The sequence below is a fragment of the Magallana gigas genome, chromosome 5 (assembly GCF_963853765.1).
Source record: "Magallana gigas chromosome 5, xbMagGiga1.1, whole genome shotgun sequence".
NCBI lineage: Eukaryota > Metazoa > Mollusca > Bivalvia > Ostreida > Ostreidae > Magallana > Magallana gigas.
In genome coordinates, this window is record NC_088857.1 from 1,534,330 (window position 1) to 1,554,537 (window position 20,208).

The 20,208-nt window shown below is 37.2% G+C and overlaps 1 protein-coding gene across 6 annotated transcripts in view; it reads right to left on the reverse strand.

Moving 5' to 3' along the window:
* LOC105319881 (nostrin) overlaps window positions 1-20,208 on the reverse strand; it is a 69,860-nt gene that overhangs the window by 13,484 nt on the left and 36,168 nt on the right. For 5 of the 6 annotated variants that reach the window (XM_034447317.2, XM_034447324.2, XM_034447335.2 and 2 more), the window contains exons 11-13: window positions 19,520-19,654; window positions 11,535-11,604; window positions 941-1,114 (exon numbers count right to left, since the gene is read on the reverse strand). In XM_034447317.2, the coding sequence (XP_034303208.2) occupies window positions 941-1,114; window positions 11,535-11,604; window positions 19,520-19,654 (379 nt within the window). The remainder of the gene's footprint in view (window positions 1-940; window positions 1,115-11,534; window positions 11,605-19,519; window positions 19,655-20,208) is intronic. The other variant, XM_034447322.2, reaches the window with a different exon arrangement.

Here is a 20,208-nt window from a genome sequence, read left to right on the forward strand (position 1 = left end):
TTGCTTCGAAAAACAAATTGCTTTGAAAAACAAACTGCTTATCAAGAATCTTTTAACAGTAAACTGTATCTACAAATAGATTCAAAGATATCAAGCTTTATCAGACATGATAAACAACAGTGTTCCTCCAAGCAACATTCAAAATGAAAGCAGCCAATGAGAGGTTTGCATAGATTAGCTATTTATATATAGCCAATCAGCTTGCTTGTAAGAAGTGTTATATCGGCCAATCACAATTAAGCTTGTAGAAGATCCCTGATTGGCAAGGCCTCATTGTGGTAGAGCTCTTTCCTTGACACCTAACAAGTTAAAAAGAGAGCTGATATGTGTGTTAATAAGTGTTAGTTTGTTAGTGACATCAGATACTTGACAGAATTGTTCTATACACAATGAGTAGACAGTAAGCGCTCAACAACATTTAGCACACAATAAGTATTCTGGCAAACTGATTTAAATTCTTAAGTGAAGTAATATTTCATTGTATTAGGTCCCATAGATGTTATTTTAATGTATAAGTGTCTATATTTTTGTGTATAATGGATTTTGTTTTTTAGATTGAAACTGAATCAGTCAATTATAATATTGACAATGCCTGGGGATACTTCAAACTACAGCTACTTAACAACTGCTATAACACCCGAGCTAATGAATTACCAGGTATCAAACTGATCATCTGATTTTTAAAACAGAGTAATACAACTGCAATGTGACTATGACTAAATCTCCATGGTACAAACTATAGAGTTGAAATTTCACTAAATTTTACTTTACCAACAACTACATGTAAATACAACTATTAATTGAATTACAAAAACAAGTATTTTTTTCTTTACAAAATACCTAGCTATGGGTACTTACCCAAAACTCATTACTAGATGCTATCAAACAGCCATCACTATTGATTGACAGGTGTCAGTGTCTACAGGTGGGTGTGGCTTACCTGAGGAGGCGGGGCTTGTTGTCTTGGATGTGCTCGTACTGCTGGACTCGCCCTTGGTGGAGGCGGACGAGTGGTGGCCGGAACACTGCGCATGGATCCCACAGCTTGGCTTGCTGGCCTTGGGAAGGTCTGCTGCACACTTCAGCAGGCTGTAAACCGGGTCAATCTCCCCTGCTAAAAATTCAATTTAGTGAGACAAGTTTCAAAAAACAGCAATTCATTTTTTTTATACAATGAATAGCTAATTTATCTAAATCAATGCTGATCCTAACCCAATTGTTAAGAATCAGTTCAAATTATAGATAAGTTTTCAAGAGCAACAATTGATAACTTTTTTTCAATCATAAATAGCCTATGTTATAGTAATTCCAACATTTAAATGTCCTTTACACATAATAAACATTTTTCACCTGTGGCTGAAACCTATAAACCTCCCAAGTCCATTTTCATGAAAACAACACCAATTTTTAAAAACTGAAATCTTTCATTTGCATTCCATTTTAAATCAGGGTTAAGGTTATGGTTTAAAATCATGTTAAAAAGTAATATAGATACCGTGCATGTATTGGAACTTATTTTATTATTTTTGAAATCTGGGTGGTAAATTTAAGGCAATCCAGATGCATTCAATTTGTCAGACTAGGATAAATGTATCTTGTTTTATTTTATCATTGAAATGACAGTTTAAACACATTTGTTCATTATTTTTACAAAGAAATTATGCCATGAACATTTTTTTTAGCAAAGCAGTAGTTATTAAGCATGATAAACAGAATTCATATATACCAAAGTCCAGACACCTGTATGCTCCTTTCATGTGGAAGATCTTGACCTTACAACTTATAGAGCTCGATATCAAAGAACAGAATTCATCATTCAATCATCTAACCATAGGTACGGGACATTCACCTGACTTTTTTTTCTTATTACCATTGTTACAGAGGCTGTTTCAACAGCTAGTTAACAGAGACTGGCCAGCTAGAAATCAACAGTTAACTGACACTGGCCAGCTAGAAATCAACAGTGGTGAACTTGTCACTCATTGCTGCACACACAATGTTTCACAGTCTGCACAGCATGGAGAAAACACAGACAGCAGAGAGAGAGAGAGAGAGAGAGAGAGAGAGAGAGAGAGAGAGAGAGAGAGAGAGAGAGGGAGAGCGCACAATCAGAAACAGGTGCTTGTTTGATGTGGTTCTGGGTTTCAATATCATTATATAGATCTTTATAGAAATTTTCTTCAATTAGTGTATCAATCAAGATATTTATTGAAGCTATGATATCCTGATCACTTGCTAGACTCTCTATAAACCTGAAGACAGCTGATCCTTCACACAATGTGACACAGTACATGTTGGGAAGTTGCTACTGTGTTTTCAATAATCAGAGGACAGCAATATTCCTAGATTTAGTAAAATTCACAGTTTCAAGGATACATAAATTTGTGGACACTACTCACAGTAGTCATTCCAATAATAAATTTTGTTGCATTTCTTTCCACAATAAACATTTGATTTTGCACATGGGTTGACTCAACAATGATATCCATGGAAACTTTTCAATGAATAAAGAAACCACAAATTGCCATGTAAAATGATCTTTCATCTGGTCATTGTCTGTTACACTGGGGTCTTGTATCTTTATATACATCAAGGACAGTCAGAGCCCAAAACTTCTGATGACAACTAGCTAATGGTTAACCCCCGACTCCCACCCCCAAAACAGCTAATGGTTAACCCCGACTCCCACCCCCAAAACAGCTAATGGTTAACCCCCCGACTCCCACCCCCAAAACAGCTAATGGTTAACCCCGACTCCCACCCTCAAAACAGCTAATGGTTAACCCCCCGACTCCCACCCCCAAAACAGCTAATGGTTAACCCCGACTCCCACCCCCGAAACTTCTGATGACAACTAGCTAATGGTTAACCCCTGACTCCCAACCCCAAAACTTCTGATGACAACTAGCTAATGGTTAACCCCCGACTCCCACCCCCAAAACAGCTAATGGTTAACCCCGACTCCCATCCCCAAAACTTCTGATGACAACTAGCTAATGGTTAACCCCTGACTCCCACCCCCAAAACTTCTGATGACATCTAGCTAATGGTTAACCCCTACTCCCACCCCCAAAACTTCTGATGACAACTAGCTAATGGTTAACCCCTGACTCCCACCCCCAAAACTTCTGATGACAACTAGCTAATGGTTAACCCCCGACTCCCTCCCCAAAACTTCTGATGACAACTAGCTAATGGTTAACCCCCGACTCCCACCCCCAAAACAGCTAATGGTTAACCCCCGTCTCCCACCCCCAAAACTTCTGATGACAACTAGCTAATGGTTAACCCCCTACTCCCTCCCCAAAACTTCTGATGACAACTAGCTAATGGTTAACCCCGACTCCCACCCCCAAAACTTCTGATGACAACTAGCTAATGGTTAACCCCTGACTCCCTCCCCAAAACTTCTGATGACAACTAGCTAATGGTTAACCCCTGACTCCCACCCCCAAAACTTCTGATGACAACTAGCTAATGGTTAACCCCCGACTCCCACCCCCAAAACAGCTAATGGTTAACCCCCATCTCCCACCCCCAAAACTTCTGATGACAACTAGCTAATGGTTAACCCCCGACTCCCACCTCCAAAACAGCTAATGGTTAACCCCGACTCCCACCCCCAAAACTTCTGATGACAACTAGCTAATGGTTAACCCCGACTCCCATCCCCAAAACTTCTGATGACAACTAGCTAATGGTTAACCCCGACTCCCACCCCAAAAACTTCTGATGACAACTAGCTAATGGTTAACCCCCGACTCCCACCTCCAAAACAGCTAATGGTTAACCCCGACTCCCACCCCCAAAACTTCTGATGACAACTAGCTAATGGTTAACCCCGACTCCCATCCCCAAAACTTCTGATGACAACTAGCTAATGGTTAACCCCGACTCCCACCCCAAAAACTTCTGATGACAACTAGCTAATGGTTAACCCCCGACTCCCTCCCCAAAACCTCTGATGACAACTAGCTAATGGTTAACCCCCGACTCCCACCACCAAAACTTCTGATGACAACTAGCTAATGGTTAACCCCCGACTCCCACCCCCAAAACAGCTAATGGTTAACCCCGACTCCCATCCCCAAAACTTCTGATGACAACTAGCTAATGGTTAACCCCCGACTCCCACCCCCAAAACTTCTGATGACAACTAGCTAATGGTTAACCCCCGACTCCCACCCTCAAAACTTCTGATGACAACTAGCTAATGGTTAACCCGGACTCCCATCCCCAAAACTTCTGATGACAACTAGCTAATGGTTAACCCCCAACTCCCACCACCAAAACTTCTGATGACAACTAGCTAATGGTAAACCCCCGACTCCCACCCCAAAACAGCTAATGGTTAACCCCGACTCCCATCCCCAAAACTTCTGATGACAACTAGCTAATGGTAAACTCCCGACTCCCATCCCCAAAACTTCTGATGACAACTAGCTAATGGTTAACCCCGACTCCCACCCCCAAAACTTCTGATGACAACAAGCTAATGGTTAACCCCCGACTCCCACCCTCAAAACTTCTGATGACAACTAGCTAATGGTTAACCCCCGACTCCTACTGCCATTATATAAGCCCTAACTTACATGTGACACTGGACATTGGATTCATTGAAAAGAAAAGTATCTCTTCCATCTTTCAGTGTGTTAACTTTTATGGGCTTGAACCATAGGAAAATCAATTCTTCCACACTTTGAAAATTTTAGTCTTTGGTTTATTCTTATAGGCTTGAACTAAAAGCACCAGTGGAGGCTGATATTGTGTTCACAGTTTAAGCTACCAGTACAAACTGTCTGAAACACGTTATTACCTTAATTACTGAAGTGTCAACAATGGAGAGTAGGGACTTTATTTGTTACAGACAATGGCAGTTCTGCCAGGGAAACACTCCAAAATGTCAAAGTAAATTTGTCCTTCTCTCTGTCAGCTAAGTCATAATATGAATAGGAATTACTTATAAATAAATACGGGGTCAGAAACCAGATTAACCCACGGAATACACCGAATGTTCCGTCGACAGCTAGGACAGGCAGAGAACCCTTTTTCTACAGGTTCTTTTTTTTTTGGTGAGTACCTTTTCTATGAATAGCAAACGATGCATAACAAAACAAAGAGACGATCGAGGTCTGAAGAAATTAGCGGCACATTATGGAAGTTGTGCCAGCAACTGAAGGGGTTAGCCTGCCGAGGCGAACACATTTAAATGATTTCTCCAGCGTTATTGTGCGTCATCACTACCTACGTACTTATGATGCTCGCTCCACTTATAGACTCCTACCGACTCAAAATATCACAAAACATTCAAAATCTTTATGATGGTTGTCAAAGTTCTGATAGCTTTAACAGGGACCTCTTCAATATCACAGTATGGGAATCTTCCCTTTTAAAACACAAATCAATTCTTAATTAGATCCTGTGGGGAACCATTGGATTAAAAAGAATTCACTGGGAAAAAGATTATTTACTTTCAAATTAAGTTAAAAAATTGAGTAAAATTGATAAGTGCACAAAGGTCATGGGAGCAAAATCTTCTGTCTTTGTAGGTTCATCAGATAAAAAAGGTTACATTTACTGACATTAAGATAATCGCATAGGGATTAAATTCTGACAATCTGAGCAATAAAACTATCAGCAATGATGAAGAAATCAAGATCTGATCCCCACACTCTGATGTATGTACAAATAAACTTCTTGCTTATGTGTGCAGACTGGCAATGGAATCAGTCTAGGCTTGAGGGCTTTGAGATTTCCCAAGTTAAATGTAACTTTATATTTAACCATCATTTATCTACCACTAAATCACTGTATCAATATCCATCACATCCTGTCAGTACTTGACAAATCTCATCAACTGACCAGTGCAGCCTCGATCCTAGAATAGAGAGTTTACTAAAGGAAGAACTCTTATAAACCAATCATATATAGAATTTGTTAATGTAATGATGGTCATTTCTATTCCACTGAGTATTACAGCTGTCAATAGGTGGACAAAGTTCTCAGAAAAAGAAAAAATATATATCTAGGTTAATAAATACTTAGCCTAATTGCAAAGAGAGGCCTGTCATTGCCTGATCTTCTAGCTATTGTCTATAGTTAAACCAATGTGCTGTAATATTCAACAATGATATACAATTACATTTATATTTTTGTAACGGGATGAGGAAATAATGACAGACCAGACCGGGATTCGAACCTGGGCCCCCTAAATCTCTAGGTAGGTGCTCTACCAACTGAGCTACTAGTATCTGGCGCCAGTAGTCGACTGGTCTGACCATCCAATTTTATGAACATATAATTCTAACTCATTAATCTCGATCAAAATTCCTTAACTTTTTTTTAGTTTGATGCTCTTTAAAATTGATAAAGCACAACATCCTTAAACTTTTGCTAAATGTGACCTCCTTGCCATGGTAACAAAGGTTTGAAATGGAAAATGAAAGTTTTAGCTACTCTTAGGACAAAGAACTGGGTACGCTAAGTATAACATATCGGCCCTGTCGAAATGTGAAAAATCAAACACATGATATCTTTAAAATGTTCGCCGGAATAATTCATGTAGGACACCCCATGCATGAAAGTAACTTTCGTTTGCTAAAATTCACGTGCGTTTGGTAATTGTAAACTCCGAAACCGGATCTTGTTTACGGATTTTGTAAAATATATGGGTTTTTGTAATGTTTGATCTGATATTTCTATAAGGCCGCATTCGAGTACATACACCAATATTTCAGAATAGCACAATTTTAGACTGCTTATTAAAATAGAAACGGAAAAAAATATGTACAAGACTGCGGCCACTTTCGTTTTTTATTTTTTTCTATTTTCAAGATGCACAAAAAATGAATGTTTTCATTGGTTAGCTAAGACGTAAGATGAGTTTCTTTAATATGACAATGCCTAAATAAATACTTAACTGTAAAAATAGACTTATGTTGACAATTGACTTTAATTAAAGAAAAATAAAACCGTTTCATGGAAAAATTGGAGTATTTTTATTAGTCCTTAGACACAGTGTATTTGAATTACTCACAATTACATACTGTGTATTGCAGATAAAATGGTCAACATTGTTGTGTAGTAAAAACAAATATACAATATTGATTTCAGAATGGATATAAGAAGAAATATTTTTTTTAAAAACCTCAACATTTCTTATAATTTGCTATTTAATGAATATAAAGTTATATGTGTGTCGTTGTACTCTATATAAATGACGTAACAAGTGTAAACAAATGACGTCATAAAGTAGCTGAGAGAGAGAGAGAGAAGTTTGTACAGATACATTTAAAATTTCAAAACAGTTTTATTATCAAATCAGAAGTCAGATTCAAAACATTATATTTGTGTAGGTTTATATATTTGGTACAAAGTTATTAGAAATATATACTAGTAAATCAGACACTGAATGTTTGCCGATCCTGTTGAAGTAATTAAATCAAACTTTAAAAAAATATTTTCACAAGAAAAATATAATAGTGATCATATTCCTATATGCATGCATTTTAAGCGCCCAGTATATTTACTAGTACATGGATGTCATTAGTCTCTGTAACGGGACATGTGTCTAGGGGTTAGTTGTGTACATATTCTACAGTATTTAAAAAATACAACATTTTGCGTAAGAATGTAGGAATTCAAAACTAATGATAGATCTCGCTGTGTTTAGCTTTATAAATGAAAACTTTAATTCTAGAAAATACATTAAATACTTTTTTTTTACATCGTTCACGGATGTCTTGCGTTAATTATTTCTTGATCGATCTAAACTATCTATTACCGTAGAATGTTGGTAATAATTGGTGTTGGGTTATCGTTATTAACAAAAAATAATCAGTTCAGATTAAAACATTGTCAAATATATATTCATGTCGCTGGAATATTTACTGGATGAATTAAATCGCCGAACAGGGGTATGTCCCGATTTTTGATCAATTGATCAATTTCATTCATCTTGAAAAGATATAACTCGCGTGTCTTACTAAATGTACATTAATCAATTAGTGGTCAAGTGTGCATAGTGTTTCTTCGATACATTTCTTCTAAAACATCCAATCTAAAGTATGATATATATAGTTGTTACAAAACAAATGTAAAAAAAAATCATTTGACCCCCTCCCAATGGATTTATTCAAACATTGGAGATCTAATCCGTTGAGGGTTAGGTAATTTAAAACAGGTCTTCGCGCGATAACTTCACATGAATTCTTAATGTTTGCGTGCCGATTAGTGGACGGGATCATGAGAGTACCCCAGAGCACACCGTGTGTACACATGCAGCTTTATAGATATTTGAATAACAAAAACTGTTTCTATTACTTTCCTATCGTTGGAAATGACAAAAAGGCCTTTCATTTTCCATCTTAATAAAACAAATACAATTTAACTGCTTTATCTTTCAAGCTTACATGCAATTATTTGATATATGTACACCTCAAAATAATTTGAAATAATGAAATAAATTCATTTCAAATAATATAAAAGTCATGTACATGCTCCAGCTATTATGGTGTTCCGATGGGGCCACTTCGACTTTCGCCTTGAGGGCGAAGAAGCAAGAGTGTGAAGTTGCGAAGGCGAAATTGCGAAGGCGAAGGAGCGAAGATGCGAAGGCGGGAGTGCGAAGGCGAAGGAGCGATACTACTGTCGCTTTTTCGCCCATGCAACTTCGCACTCTCGCCCATGCAACTTCGCACTCTCGCCTTCGCAACTTCGCACTTTAGCCTTCGTCTTTTTTTTTTATTGCATTCAGCATGAGGTATCGGTCGATTCCAATGGAATCGAGTTTGTTGCAGGCACCGTACTCGCCCGAGGTTTGCCGATTAATCTCAGATGTTATTGATACCCATGCGCTATAGGCCATCGTTCTTACTATATAAGTTTATTAATATTTTACTGTGTTATGTGACATATATGTTTACCGGTGCTCACTATGCCTAATCATTATATACTCCTCATAAAATGTAATGTCACATACACTTCCAGACTCCCGTCACTAATCAGCTGTCTGTTTACCTTAAACCAACATCGTGGTTCAAACACATTACCATTTTAATTTAATTATGCGACATTCCTTTTTCATGCACGGATGAGCTGGAGAGGGGCCCGGACCCCCCCCCCCTTTCCCCCACGGAAAATTAATTTCACACAGTAATGGAGAGAGGGTCGGACATTCCCCCCCCCCCCCCCCCCCTCTACCCCTGGAAAACTTAGTATTATTGATTTCACATAGTAAAATTACCAAAAATATGCCTCGGACCTCCCCCCCCCCCGACTAGTACAATAGTAGAATTATTCCTCGGATCCTCCCCTCCCCATAGAAATAATGAAAATATTGATCTGCGCGGGGTGTTGAAAATAAATTCTCAAAAGTTAATCTTCTGCCAAAAATGTTATTTTATACAGCTAAAAATATCATTAAACGATAGAGAGCTCCAAAAACAAAAAGGCGAAGGCAAAAGTGCGAAGGCGAGAAGCGAAGTTGCGGGGGCGAAAGAGTGATAGTAGTGTCGCTCCTTTGCCCTCGCAACTTCGCACTTTCGCCTTCGCATCTACGCGCTTGGCCGTCGCATCTTCGCACTTTCGCTCCTTCGCCTTCGTACCTTCGCCTTCGCAACCTCGCATCTTCGCCCGAAATTGCAAAGGTCGAAGTGGCCCTATTGGAACACCATAAGCTATATATCGAAGAAAAAGACTGAATTTTCTACTTCCGTTTATGAATTTATGAACAACGGCGAAAATTAAAATTCATGTCATAAGATACAGTAGCCCTTGAATTATTTTGTTTAGTCGAGCAAGCTTTTTGGAAGGCTATTACTTGTACAGCTTACACTTCTGTCAACACTGGAGAAATAGTATGTCACATGCTCAAAACAAGGATGACAGGCACGTGTTATTGCTGTTTTCATTCTCTTGTCTAATCATCTTAAAGAGAGGACAAGCATTGTGGGCAAGTTTATAAGATTATAGGAGTTGACACTGCTGCTGATTTCTATAAAACCAGCGATCAATCTGGAGCGGGCAAAACCTGCCCTTTCAATTTCTTAAAAATCCGTCAAACTAGATAATGTAATCATGCAGTTTTTAAATTTTACCTCGGCTAAAAAGCTCTTACAGTAACTTTGAAAGAAAGATGTTCACATGCATTAGGCATTTAAATTGATTTTAGATAAAAAAAAAAAACTACATTGATTTTAAATACATTTTGCTCATCGTCTCAATTTGTACATTAATCTTGTACATTGGGCGTTGTCAGAGGTGCAAGCGAAAGTTGCGTAACACAACCTCTGGTGAAAGAATGCAAACTATTATGATGATGATGTATAAATTTATATAACATGAAACATAATTAATTCCTTACTGCAAAAGGCAAAGAAATAATGGATTAAATATGTCTTTATCACATTATATACCAGAACATCCTTTCTATAATTATTATTTGAAGAACGTTGTCAATACATTTCATGACGTCATGACGTTTTTGGTTAACTGAGTAGCTATAAACAATGCTTTGTTTAGATAACTATTTTATGGAAACCGTAAAAGATATTTTCAAAAATCAAACTGTTTTGAAAGCGGTTAATTCTCCAAATATTTCACTCAAAATTTCATTAACTTTGAAAACAGGGCCGATTTTGCTGCTTACCGTACCCAGTTTTAGCTACTCTTAGGACAAATTTTATTAAGAAGTCACAACAGTCTAAAATAAGTACAGTGAAATGTGAAAAGCAAAAATGTTTCAATTTTCAAGTGAAAGAAAAATATGGGTAAATCTATACTGGTATTTTATGAATGTTACCATGGTAACTTATACAAGAACATTGTATTCCAAAATTTATAATATTTCACTCAGTAGTTGTGGGAATAACAAAATACAAAATGGTACAAAAATCTGTTAAAAACAATAATGCAACCTAGCCTTTTAAAATCACTAATGATTTTTTCAATTTCCTCTTTTTTCTACCTTGTTTCTATAGGAATGGGTATCTGTTTTCATATATGTTATACAATTTTAAAAACATTTAAAGGAATTTTAAATTTTCCAGAGAAATCCAATTGGGCTTTTAAAGTATCACTTTTCAAAAATATTCAGAAGATACCAGGCCAGATTCCTTACAAATTTGATTAACCACATAATATGTTTTTCTATAATTTACAAATTAATTAACAATATTGTCAAAATAGATTTATGATTTTACTTTTGATAGCATATATATGTTATTCTGTCTAACCTTTTCATATGAAAGTTAAAATTTGCCAAGTTTGTCATCTGAGCTTTGGATACCCATAGCAACTAACCTGCATTTATTTAAATATAATTATTACAATATATCTAACTGTATGAAATATTAAGAAAATTGCTGATCATGCCTCCTCAGACCTCTTTTGAAGAATTTTGATTTTTACACAGAATAGTTAAATGAAGATTGCATATAAAATACATTCCTTTTGTTGACAAATCTTATGCCAGTGCTTTAATAAGTTTTTTCCTTTAACCATATCAAGGCATGTGTTGCCATGGAAACACTTACGTTCAGCATTCTCCTCTACTTCCACTTCTTGAGAATTCTGCTTCTTCTTGATCAAACTCCCCTTTTTGGTCTACAAAAAAGGGGGAAATGAAATAAATAAAAATTCATAATCTGAAAAAAAAAATGAAAGGCAAAAAACACTTGCTCAATAAAGATACACACATGTATTTATATCTATCGTTGATGATCTACATGTATCTTCATTCAAGATTATTTCACTTAAACTATAGCTAATGATGCTGAGAATGGCAAATGTTGACCTTTTTATTTTATGTAAACAGAAATTCCTTTTCAAATAAGGGATTTATTATCAGACAAGGGATTCGTTATCCGACAAGAGTTTCATTATCAGACAAATGTTTGAATATCATACTACTAGAGTTTCATTATTAGACAAGGGATTCAGTAGCAGAAAAGGGTTTAATTAAAAGACCAGTGATTCATTATCAGACAAGGGATTTATTATAAGATAAGTGATTGATTGTAAGACAAGGGATTTATTTTCAGACCAGGGATTCATTATCAGATAGGAGATTCACTGCCATATAAGGGATTTATTGTAGGAAATGGGATTCATTATAAGACGAGGAATTCATTGTCAGATAAGGGATTATCAGACAAGAGATTCACTAGCAAACAAGTGATTCATTATAAGGCAAGAGATTCATTGCTAGACAAGAGATATAATTATTATAAGATAATGGATTAATTCTAAGACAAGGGATTTATTATAAGACAAGGAATTTGTTATATTACAAAAAATTCAATATCAGACAAGTAATTCATTGTAAGAAAATGGATTCATCGCATGACAAGGGACTCATCATCAGATGAGGGATTTTGTTATCAGACAAGGGATTCAGTATAAAACAAGAGACTAGGTGATATTGTAATTATCGGACTTGTGATTCAGTATCAGACAAGGGATTCAGTATCAGACAAGGGATTCAGTATTAGACAGGGGATTATTATCAAGGAATCTATAACCATAATTTTTTTCAGATATTTTCCACTCCTTTATAAGACCAGGTTTACAGTAAATTATTATTGGAAACATTAACTACAAAAGCTATATTTGTACTTTGATTTAAAAATTACAATTTTGATGTGCTCTTAATGGTTGACAAATGATATCAATTTCTACAACAGAAGTCACTTGAGGTGTTCCGAATAGTTGCTCTCATATTTGGAGTTATAACAGCTTTCCCTGAGGTGTTTCAAATGGTTGTCAATGAATATCAAGTGTAACAGAAGTGTGAATGGACATGAGTTCACATGGTTGTCAAGTGCATAGGACAACAAAAGTTCCCAGAGGGGTTCAGTGGCTGTCAAATGGTATCCAGTGTTACATATGCACCACTGTTAGGCCTGTAGACTTCAAACTGATTTACAGAGCAGCAATCAAGAGAACAAGCTCTTCTATAAACAAACATGATTTCACTGCCCTGAATATTGGCAAGACATCGTTTCCTGGGTGTCTATATTACATCAAGTCTTATCATAATATTGAGCTCTTATAACAAGTGTCTGACAAACATTGACAAGTATCAGCGATAATATTGACTGAAGAGTTCCGATGCTGAAACAAACAATTAGCTAGTTCGCTGTCCATATAATGCCAGGAAGAAAAATTACCTGCTTCCAGTTGTCTACAAATGGCTGAGACCAACAGGCTGTAAACAAATTCATCATACCGCGCTGAAAGCATCACTTCAAACCTTAATTGTGGATTCCATAAGCTTCCATCACATCTCAACAAGTTTATATTCCACGACTTAAACAATGAAGCAACAAAATTTAAACATCACTCCAACAGTCTTGTACCATCAATCAACAACTTCTGAAATCTTACTTAATCAAAATCAAGATTTGAAAATTTACACTTATTTTTTAGCCAAGACAATCCTCTTACACAGACAACTAGTCTGAAATCTCAAAACTTTTTCCTTGAGAACCCTTATTCTTATGCATATCTATTTACAACTGTACCCATTTATAGAAAGCTTCAATTCCCCAAACTCCAACAATCCAATGTAACTGTACTGTGTATCTTGTAATGAATATTTCACACCCTCTTATGGTGCGTAACCCAGTTCTAACTTACTCAGACCAAAACAACAACAAACCACAGGAGAGGTTTACCAGAATATTGCCTCCAGAATACACAAGCAGTCCCTATCTGCTTTAGCAGGAATTCATGCAAACTGCATCTAACTTCATCCTTTTTTTTTCCTCAGAGGAAAGCCTTCTTAACTCTGTTATGAAATAGAGAAAAATCTATAGGGTTCAAAGACCTCACAGAATTTGAGGTCTATTGGTCAGGGGATGTTAACCTTGAGTGATGTCAAGGACAAGAAAACCCCTAGAGGAATAGATACCTTAGCTAAAACAAAAGTTTAGTTACATTTACATATAACACATCCATATATTACATAGGAGATATCCAAGCATGACTGTTAAAAACAAAAATACAGTTGTCTAGTGTCAAGTGGGGGGACTGGTATCTTCGAAGTTCTGGGTTAAACACTACAACAAGACCACCTCACTTTAACTCCTTCCATACAAGCAAAGTTCTCAGTGTTTACCCTACAGCCCCCTCCAATACTAAGGAAGATAAGTACACAGCTATAAGTAAATACTAGTAGCTGTAATTGGCATCTGATACTGACCTTGTGGTAGCCATTACTATACAGCAGTATAGCTGTCTAACACAGACTTGCTGACAACAGATGGTTGTAGATCAAGGTCAGACTCTAGGGAGGTCTGAGATCTCAAGAAAACAGGTACAGGGCTGGCCAACACTCAGTATCTCCTGTCTACATCAACAGTATACACACAGAAACCCCCACCCCCACAAAATACCATACATTACAGAGGGAGAATTGGTAAACTTAGCAGAAAAGATGACAGATAAAAAACAAACCATAATAGCAAGCCACAGGGATGTGTCCATTCTACTTCCGTACATAAAACCTACATGCCTTGCCATGTTGACAATACACATACAGTTAGACTTTATGGTAAGTGATTGACAGTAAGAGAACTTTAGGTAACCTTTGAAAATTTACCACCCCTACAGGTTTCTTCAACCTCTCACCCCAGCATTATAATGTAGACACTCGCGGGATTCCTTACCAGCAGTTCTGTGTCGACCTTTGCATTGAGGTTGACATTATTGTTGATGAGTTCTGGCGCACTGCGTGAAGAGGTCAAGGACTCCTGGCCTCTGTCCTTGACCTCCCTTCTCTCAGACTCTAAGGTTGCATCATCACGATTCAGTTTCAATTTCTGCACCACTTTTTTCCACATGATTCACATTAAGTCTTGATTAATCAGTAAATCTTTCCTTCAAATTATTCATGAACTATCTAACACAAAAGTAGTTAGTATTTGGTCTCATAAAACCTTCAGTTGACTCCTCAGTATAAATTCTGACATAGATTCCTCACAACCCCCACACTAACAGAAACTCCCCCCACAATGGCCGTCTCCCTGACTCGACTAAGCTGGTAACATGTGTCACTTGTTACACAGACCCAGGAATAGCGTCCAATACATCTACATGTATCTCCATCACAACCATGGCAAAAAAAGTGGCACTGATCAATCTACATGTGGTGTCCATCTGCCTTACTGTGTAACTCAACCACTCTCTGCTCTGCCACTTATTTCTGCAGGTAGTTCTGCTGACTTATTTGTTACAATATGATTCAAAGTGTTCATGTGAGTTGTACACATTATCTAATACCTATTGACACTCCCACACTACATCCCCACTATCCCCCTAAACCCCCACCTTCTTTCCATGCACACATAAAAAGTCATAAATTGCTAAGATGATCCACAACCCTGATAACTATACATTTACCAGTAGCTAAATAATAAATAAGAGGGAGCAAAATGCTGAGGAGGGATTTTTGAGCTCACCCAGGATGCATTTGGGGTGTTTCTCCATGTCCTTGTCTAACTTTAGGGAAATCGTAAGTAGGGGCTACAATAAGATTATCACTACAGATATAACTATTCCTCTTACAATTTGGAGGCTCCCAAATAAACTGATTGAATCATAGAATATGTCTGTCAAAACCCAGGATCTGGGCTCTCTCCCAGTTAATTGGTACGGAACACTACGACCTCTGTGATCCGATCTGACATGAATCAAACCACAGAAGCCCAGAAAAACATGTCCAGTTTTAGAAAGATCTCCATGACTTCACACTCAGCTTTCTATTTCTGACAATTCTACAATTGCTACAGCACGAATTCGATCGGAAAAGTACCACTGGGGTCTTTAAAAAACATTTTTCAGACGCAAGAGCTAAAAACACAAGACAAATCTGTCAAAAATGTTGAATGCTAATATCCTTGTGGTCTGCATCAATAAAGCAGGCATTTCATTTTCTAATAACATATTTATTAAGAGGTTGATGAGTTAATATGTTGAAAATCTAATGGATTTTGTTATTGACTTTTTGATGTAATGGACTGCTATTTTTTTAATCATTTAGCGTAATGATTTTGGGAAGCTTAATTTCCTGTGAGCATTATGATAATCCGTCCCTAGCTATCTAATGGCAGCAGGGGCTCAATTTCAATACTGAACAAATCATATATTGAGCATCGGACCTAGCTTAATTCTCATTTTTACGACCAGTCCATAATTTTTCTAATTTCTACATTTGTGCTGACTTCAGCACCAGGATTACAATCAACAAAAGAATTACGACTATTTAGAATTTGTAAATGCTAATAGCATGTTAGCTAATGAATGTCTTAACTTTATATGTAAAGAGATTGAAATAATTGAGAACGATTTTTTTCATTTTATGAGACTGAAAAGACAATATTCTTGAAATTTAAGGCAGCCCCACTCATATAACTGTACCTCATTCTTTTTGTACTGACAATATGGATAGAACCATAATACTTGAGGATAACAGCATTGTTAATACATTGAGTACTAGGGGGTTTACAATTTTTACATCTGACTTGGGTTGGAAGTTTCTGTGTTGGGAGTGGGGGTGGGGGGATGTGGGGTTAGAATCAATTATTTAACAGTGTTTTATTAGAATTTATTAGAAAACAATGTTCTATTGATACTTGTTTTTGGTTTTGTCCATATGAAATGTTACTTCCAAATAAGGCTATCAATCAATGTGACTCCCCCCTCCCTATTTCAACTTCTCTAACTTTACCAAGGTGTTTTAGATACCTACTGGACAGGTAAACTGTCTACTCATCTGCCACAAATGTGCATATCTAGCCCTGATGGTCCATTATACACTGACAATATCTAGCCCTGATGGTCCATAATACACTGACAATATCTAGCCCTGATGGTCCATAATACACTGACAATATCTAGCCCTGATGGTCCATTATACACTGACAATATCTAGCCCTGATGGTCCATAATACACTGACAATATCTAGCCCTGATGGTCCATAATACACTGACAATATCTAGCCCTGATGGTCCATTATACACTGACAATATCTTGCCCTGATGGTCCATAATACACTGACAATATCTAGCCCTGATGGTCCATTATACACTGACAATATCTAGCCCTGATGGTCCATTATACACTGACAATATCTAGCCCTGATGGTCCATTATACACTGACAATATCTAGCCCTGATGGTCCATAATACACTGACAATATCTAGCCCTGATGGTCCATTATACACTGACAATATCTAGCCCTGATGGTCCATTATACACTGACAATATCTAGCCCTGATGGTCCATTATACACTGACAATATCTAGCCCTGATGGTCCATTATACACTGACAATATCTAGCCCTGATGGTCCATAATACACTGACAATATCTAGCCCTGATGGTCCATAATACACTGGCAATATCTAGCCCTGATGGTCCATAATACACTGACAATATCTAGCCCTGATGGTCCATTATACACTGACAATATCTAGCCCTGATGGTCCATAATACACTGACAATATCTAGCCCTGATGGTCCATAATACACTGACAATATCTAGCTCTGATGGTCCATAATACACTGACAATATCTAGCCCTGATGCTCCATAATACACTGACAATATCTAGCCCTGATGGTCCATAATACACTGACAATATCTAGCCCTGATGGTCCATAATACACTGACAATGCTCCATCTGTACCACCCCAATCAATGGCTGCCCCCCCCCCCCCCCCCACCTCTGAGTCTGACTAGAACAGAGATAACCCCATTGTTTATATCTCAATGGACACTGATGCATGACAACATGCCTGAGGGTATTGCAGATGCATTCAGTCCTCCCTGCAGAAGCCCGATACTGAAGAGCAAGGCATGTATTTCTTATTGCAGAGGATTTCTCATATCAGGGCAGCAGTACTCTCGTTTCAGATATTACAGATCAGTAGAGGCTCCCCAGCATGAAGAGATCGTCTAGAATGTAATTCCTCTCAATTCACAGGTGTTTCCAATGACAGAGGTATTTCACAAACTGGTGCATGCTGCACTCTTAAAACTCAGGCAATCTCCAGCAGTATCAACCCCCCCTTCCCCCTGAAGTTTCTCCCGAGCATGAGATACCTTTAATTACATTTAAAATACATGAGTTGGGTGTACTAATTATTTAATTCAATTGTTTAACTAAATCCAGCAGTTTGTCTCCATATGACTGATCTTGTAATTGGAAGAACTGAGCTACTTCATAAAGAGATGTTGAGTTCTTCTCATCTCCTGACTGCCAATCTTTCTGATTGAGATGTAAGTTTATGTTATACAGACAATAGAATTGATTTTAAGTAGGTGATTCTCATTTAAAGGTCCCTCAACTCATCACTCTACTATACAAAAGACAGTTCAAAGGTCCCTTTGTTATAACTGAGGTGATTTTAGTTAAGAGGTTTGTGAATACGAAATATATTGCTTGGTGTGAGATAGATGAGAATGTTATTTTGCTCAATGTGAGATAGTTTAAAGGATATACTGCTCTGTGGAGATAGTTGAGAGAGATATTTTTCATAGTGTGAGATAGTTTAGAGGTTTGTGAATACAAAATGATTTTGCTCTCTGTGAGATAATTGAAAGAGAATCTTAGCCCTGTGTGAGGTAGTTGAGAGAGATATTTTTCATAGTGTGAGATAGTTTAGAGGTTTGTGAGAATAAAAAATGATTTTGCTCTCTGTGAGATAGTTGAAAGAGAATCTTAGACCTGTGTGAGGTAGTTGAGAGAGATATTTTTCATAGTGTGAGATAGTTTAGAGGTTTGTGAATACAAAATGATTTTGCTCTCTGTGAGATAGTTGAAAGAGAATCTTAAACCTGTGTGAGGTAGTTGAGAGAGATATTTTTCATAGTGTGAGATAGTTTAGAGGTTTGTGAATACAAAATTATTTTGCTCTCTGTGAGACAGTTTAAAGAGAATCTTGGCCTTGGCCCTGTGGGAGGTAGTTGAGAGTGATATTTTGCTTGTGTGAGATAGATTTGAGGTCTTTTAATACAAGATATTTTGCTCAGTTTGAGATAGATATTTTCCTTGTGTGAGATGGATAAGAGGTATTTGACAACAAGATATTTTGTTTGGTGCGAGATATTTGAGGGAGATGTTTTGCTTTTTAGATAGTATTGAGGACTTTTATTATGATCTATTTTGCTTAGTGTGAGACAAGTGAGACAGCTATTTCATCCTGAGTGAGATGGTTTTGAGGTCCCTGACTCACAGGCTTATTAATATCTGAGCTGAGAGATATTTTGCCCTGTGTGAAAAATTTTACAAGGATATAACATCCTGAGCGAGATAGGTCTGAGACTCACAAACTTGTGTCTGAGGTGAGAGATATTTTGCCCTGTTTGAGATAGTTGATAGATATATTTGGCCCTATGTAAAGTACTTGAGAGAGATATTTAGCCTTGTGTAAGGCAGTTAAAGATTTGGCCCTGTGTGGGGAAGTTGAGAGAGATATTTCACATTGAGAAAGATAGTATTGAGGTCTCCGACTCACCAGCTTAGTGTCTGAGGTGCTCTTGAGACTCTTGAAGGCCTTCTTCCACATGCTTTTGATGGTGGCCGAGGATTTCTTACTGTCCTGGTCCAGACTCTCCACTGAGCCGTTCTGTTTGGGAGACAGCGCCTCAATCTACAACATCCAGAAAGTAGAAGCTGACAAAGTCTGTCAAAAACACTAAAAGTCACTCTTTTTCATGGCCTGATAAATTGTAAGCAGTTACTGTAATATACTCATTTTTTTAAGCTGTGAATTTTATCATAAAGTAGCTTTCATTAATAAAGTTCATCAATATATATATATATAAAAATAACAACACCAATTAAGATTCATTCGACTAGCTGAGAAACCAATCTTCACCAAATATCATGCATGCTAAATATGAAACATTTACAGTTGATCTAATTTAATGGAGGTCCAGAAGGTGATTCCTACCGACCTTGAAACATCAGGTACCAGTTACAGACAATCTGAGTATTTATGTGTTATTGTCTTGATGGAACACTGGTGTAGACAGATGTTAATCTTGACCTTTTGCCTTATCAAACAACCTTGATTCACGTCAGGTCATATCAATAGAACAGACTCATAAACAGAAGGTGGCACACAGACTCACCCGGTTCCTGTAATTCTTCTATCTGTCTATATCTATACATTGTCAGTGTTTTAGAAAGAGAGAGAGAAGA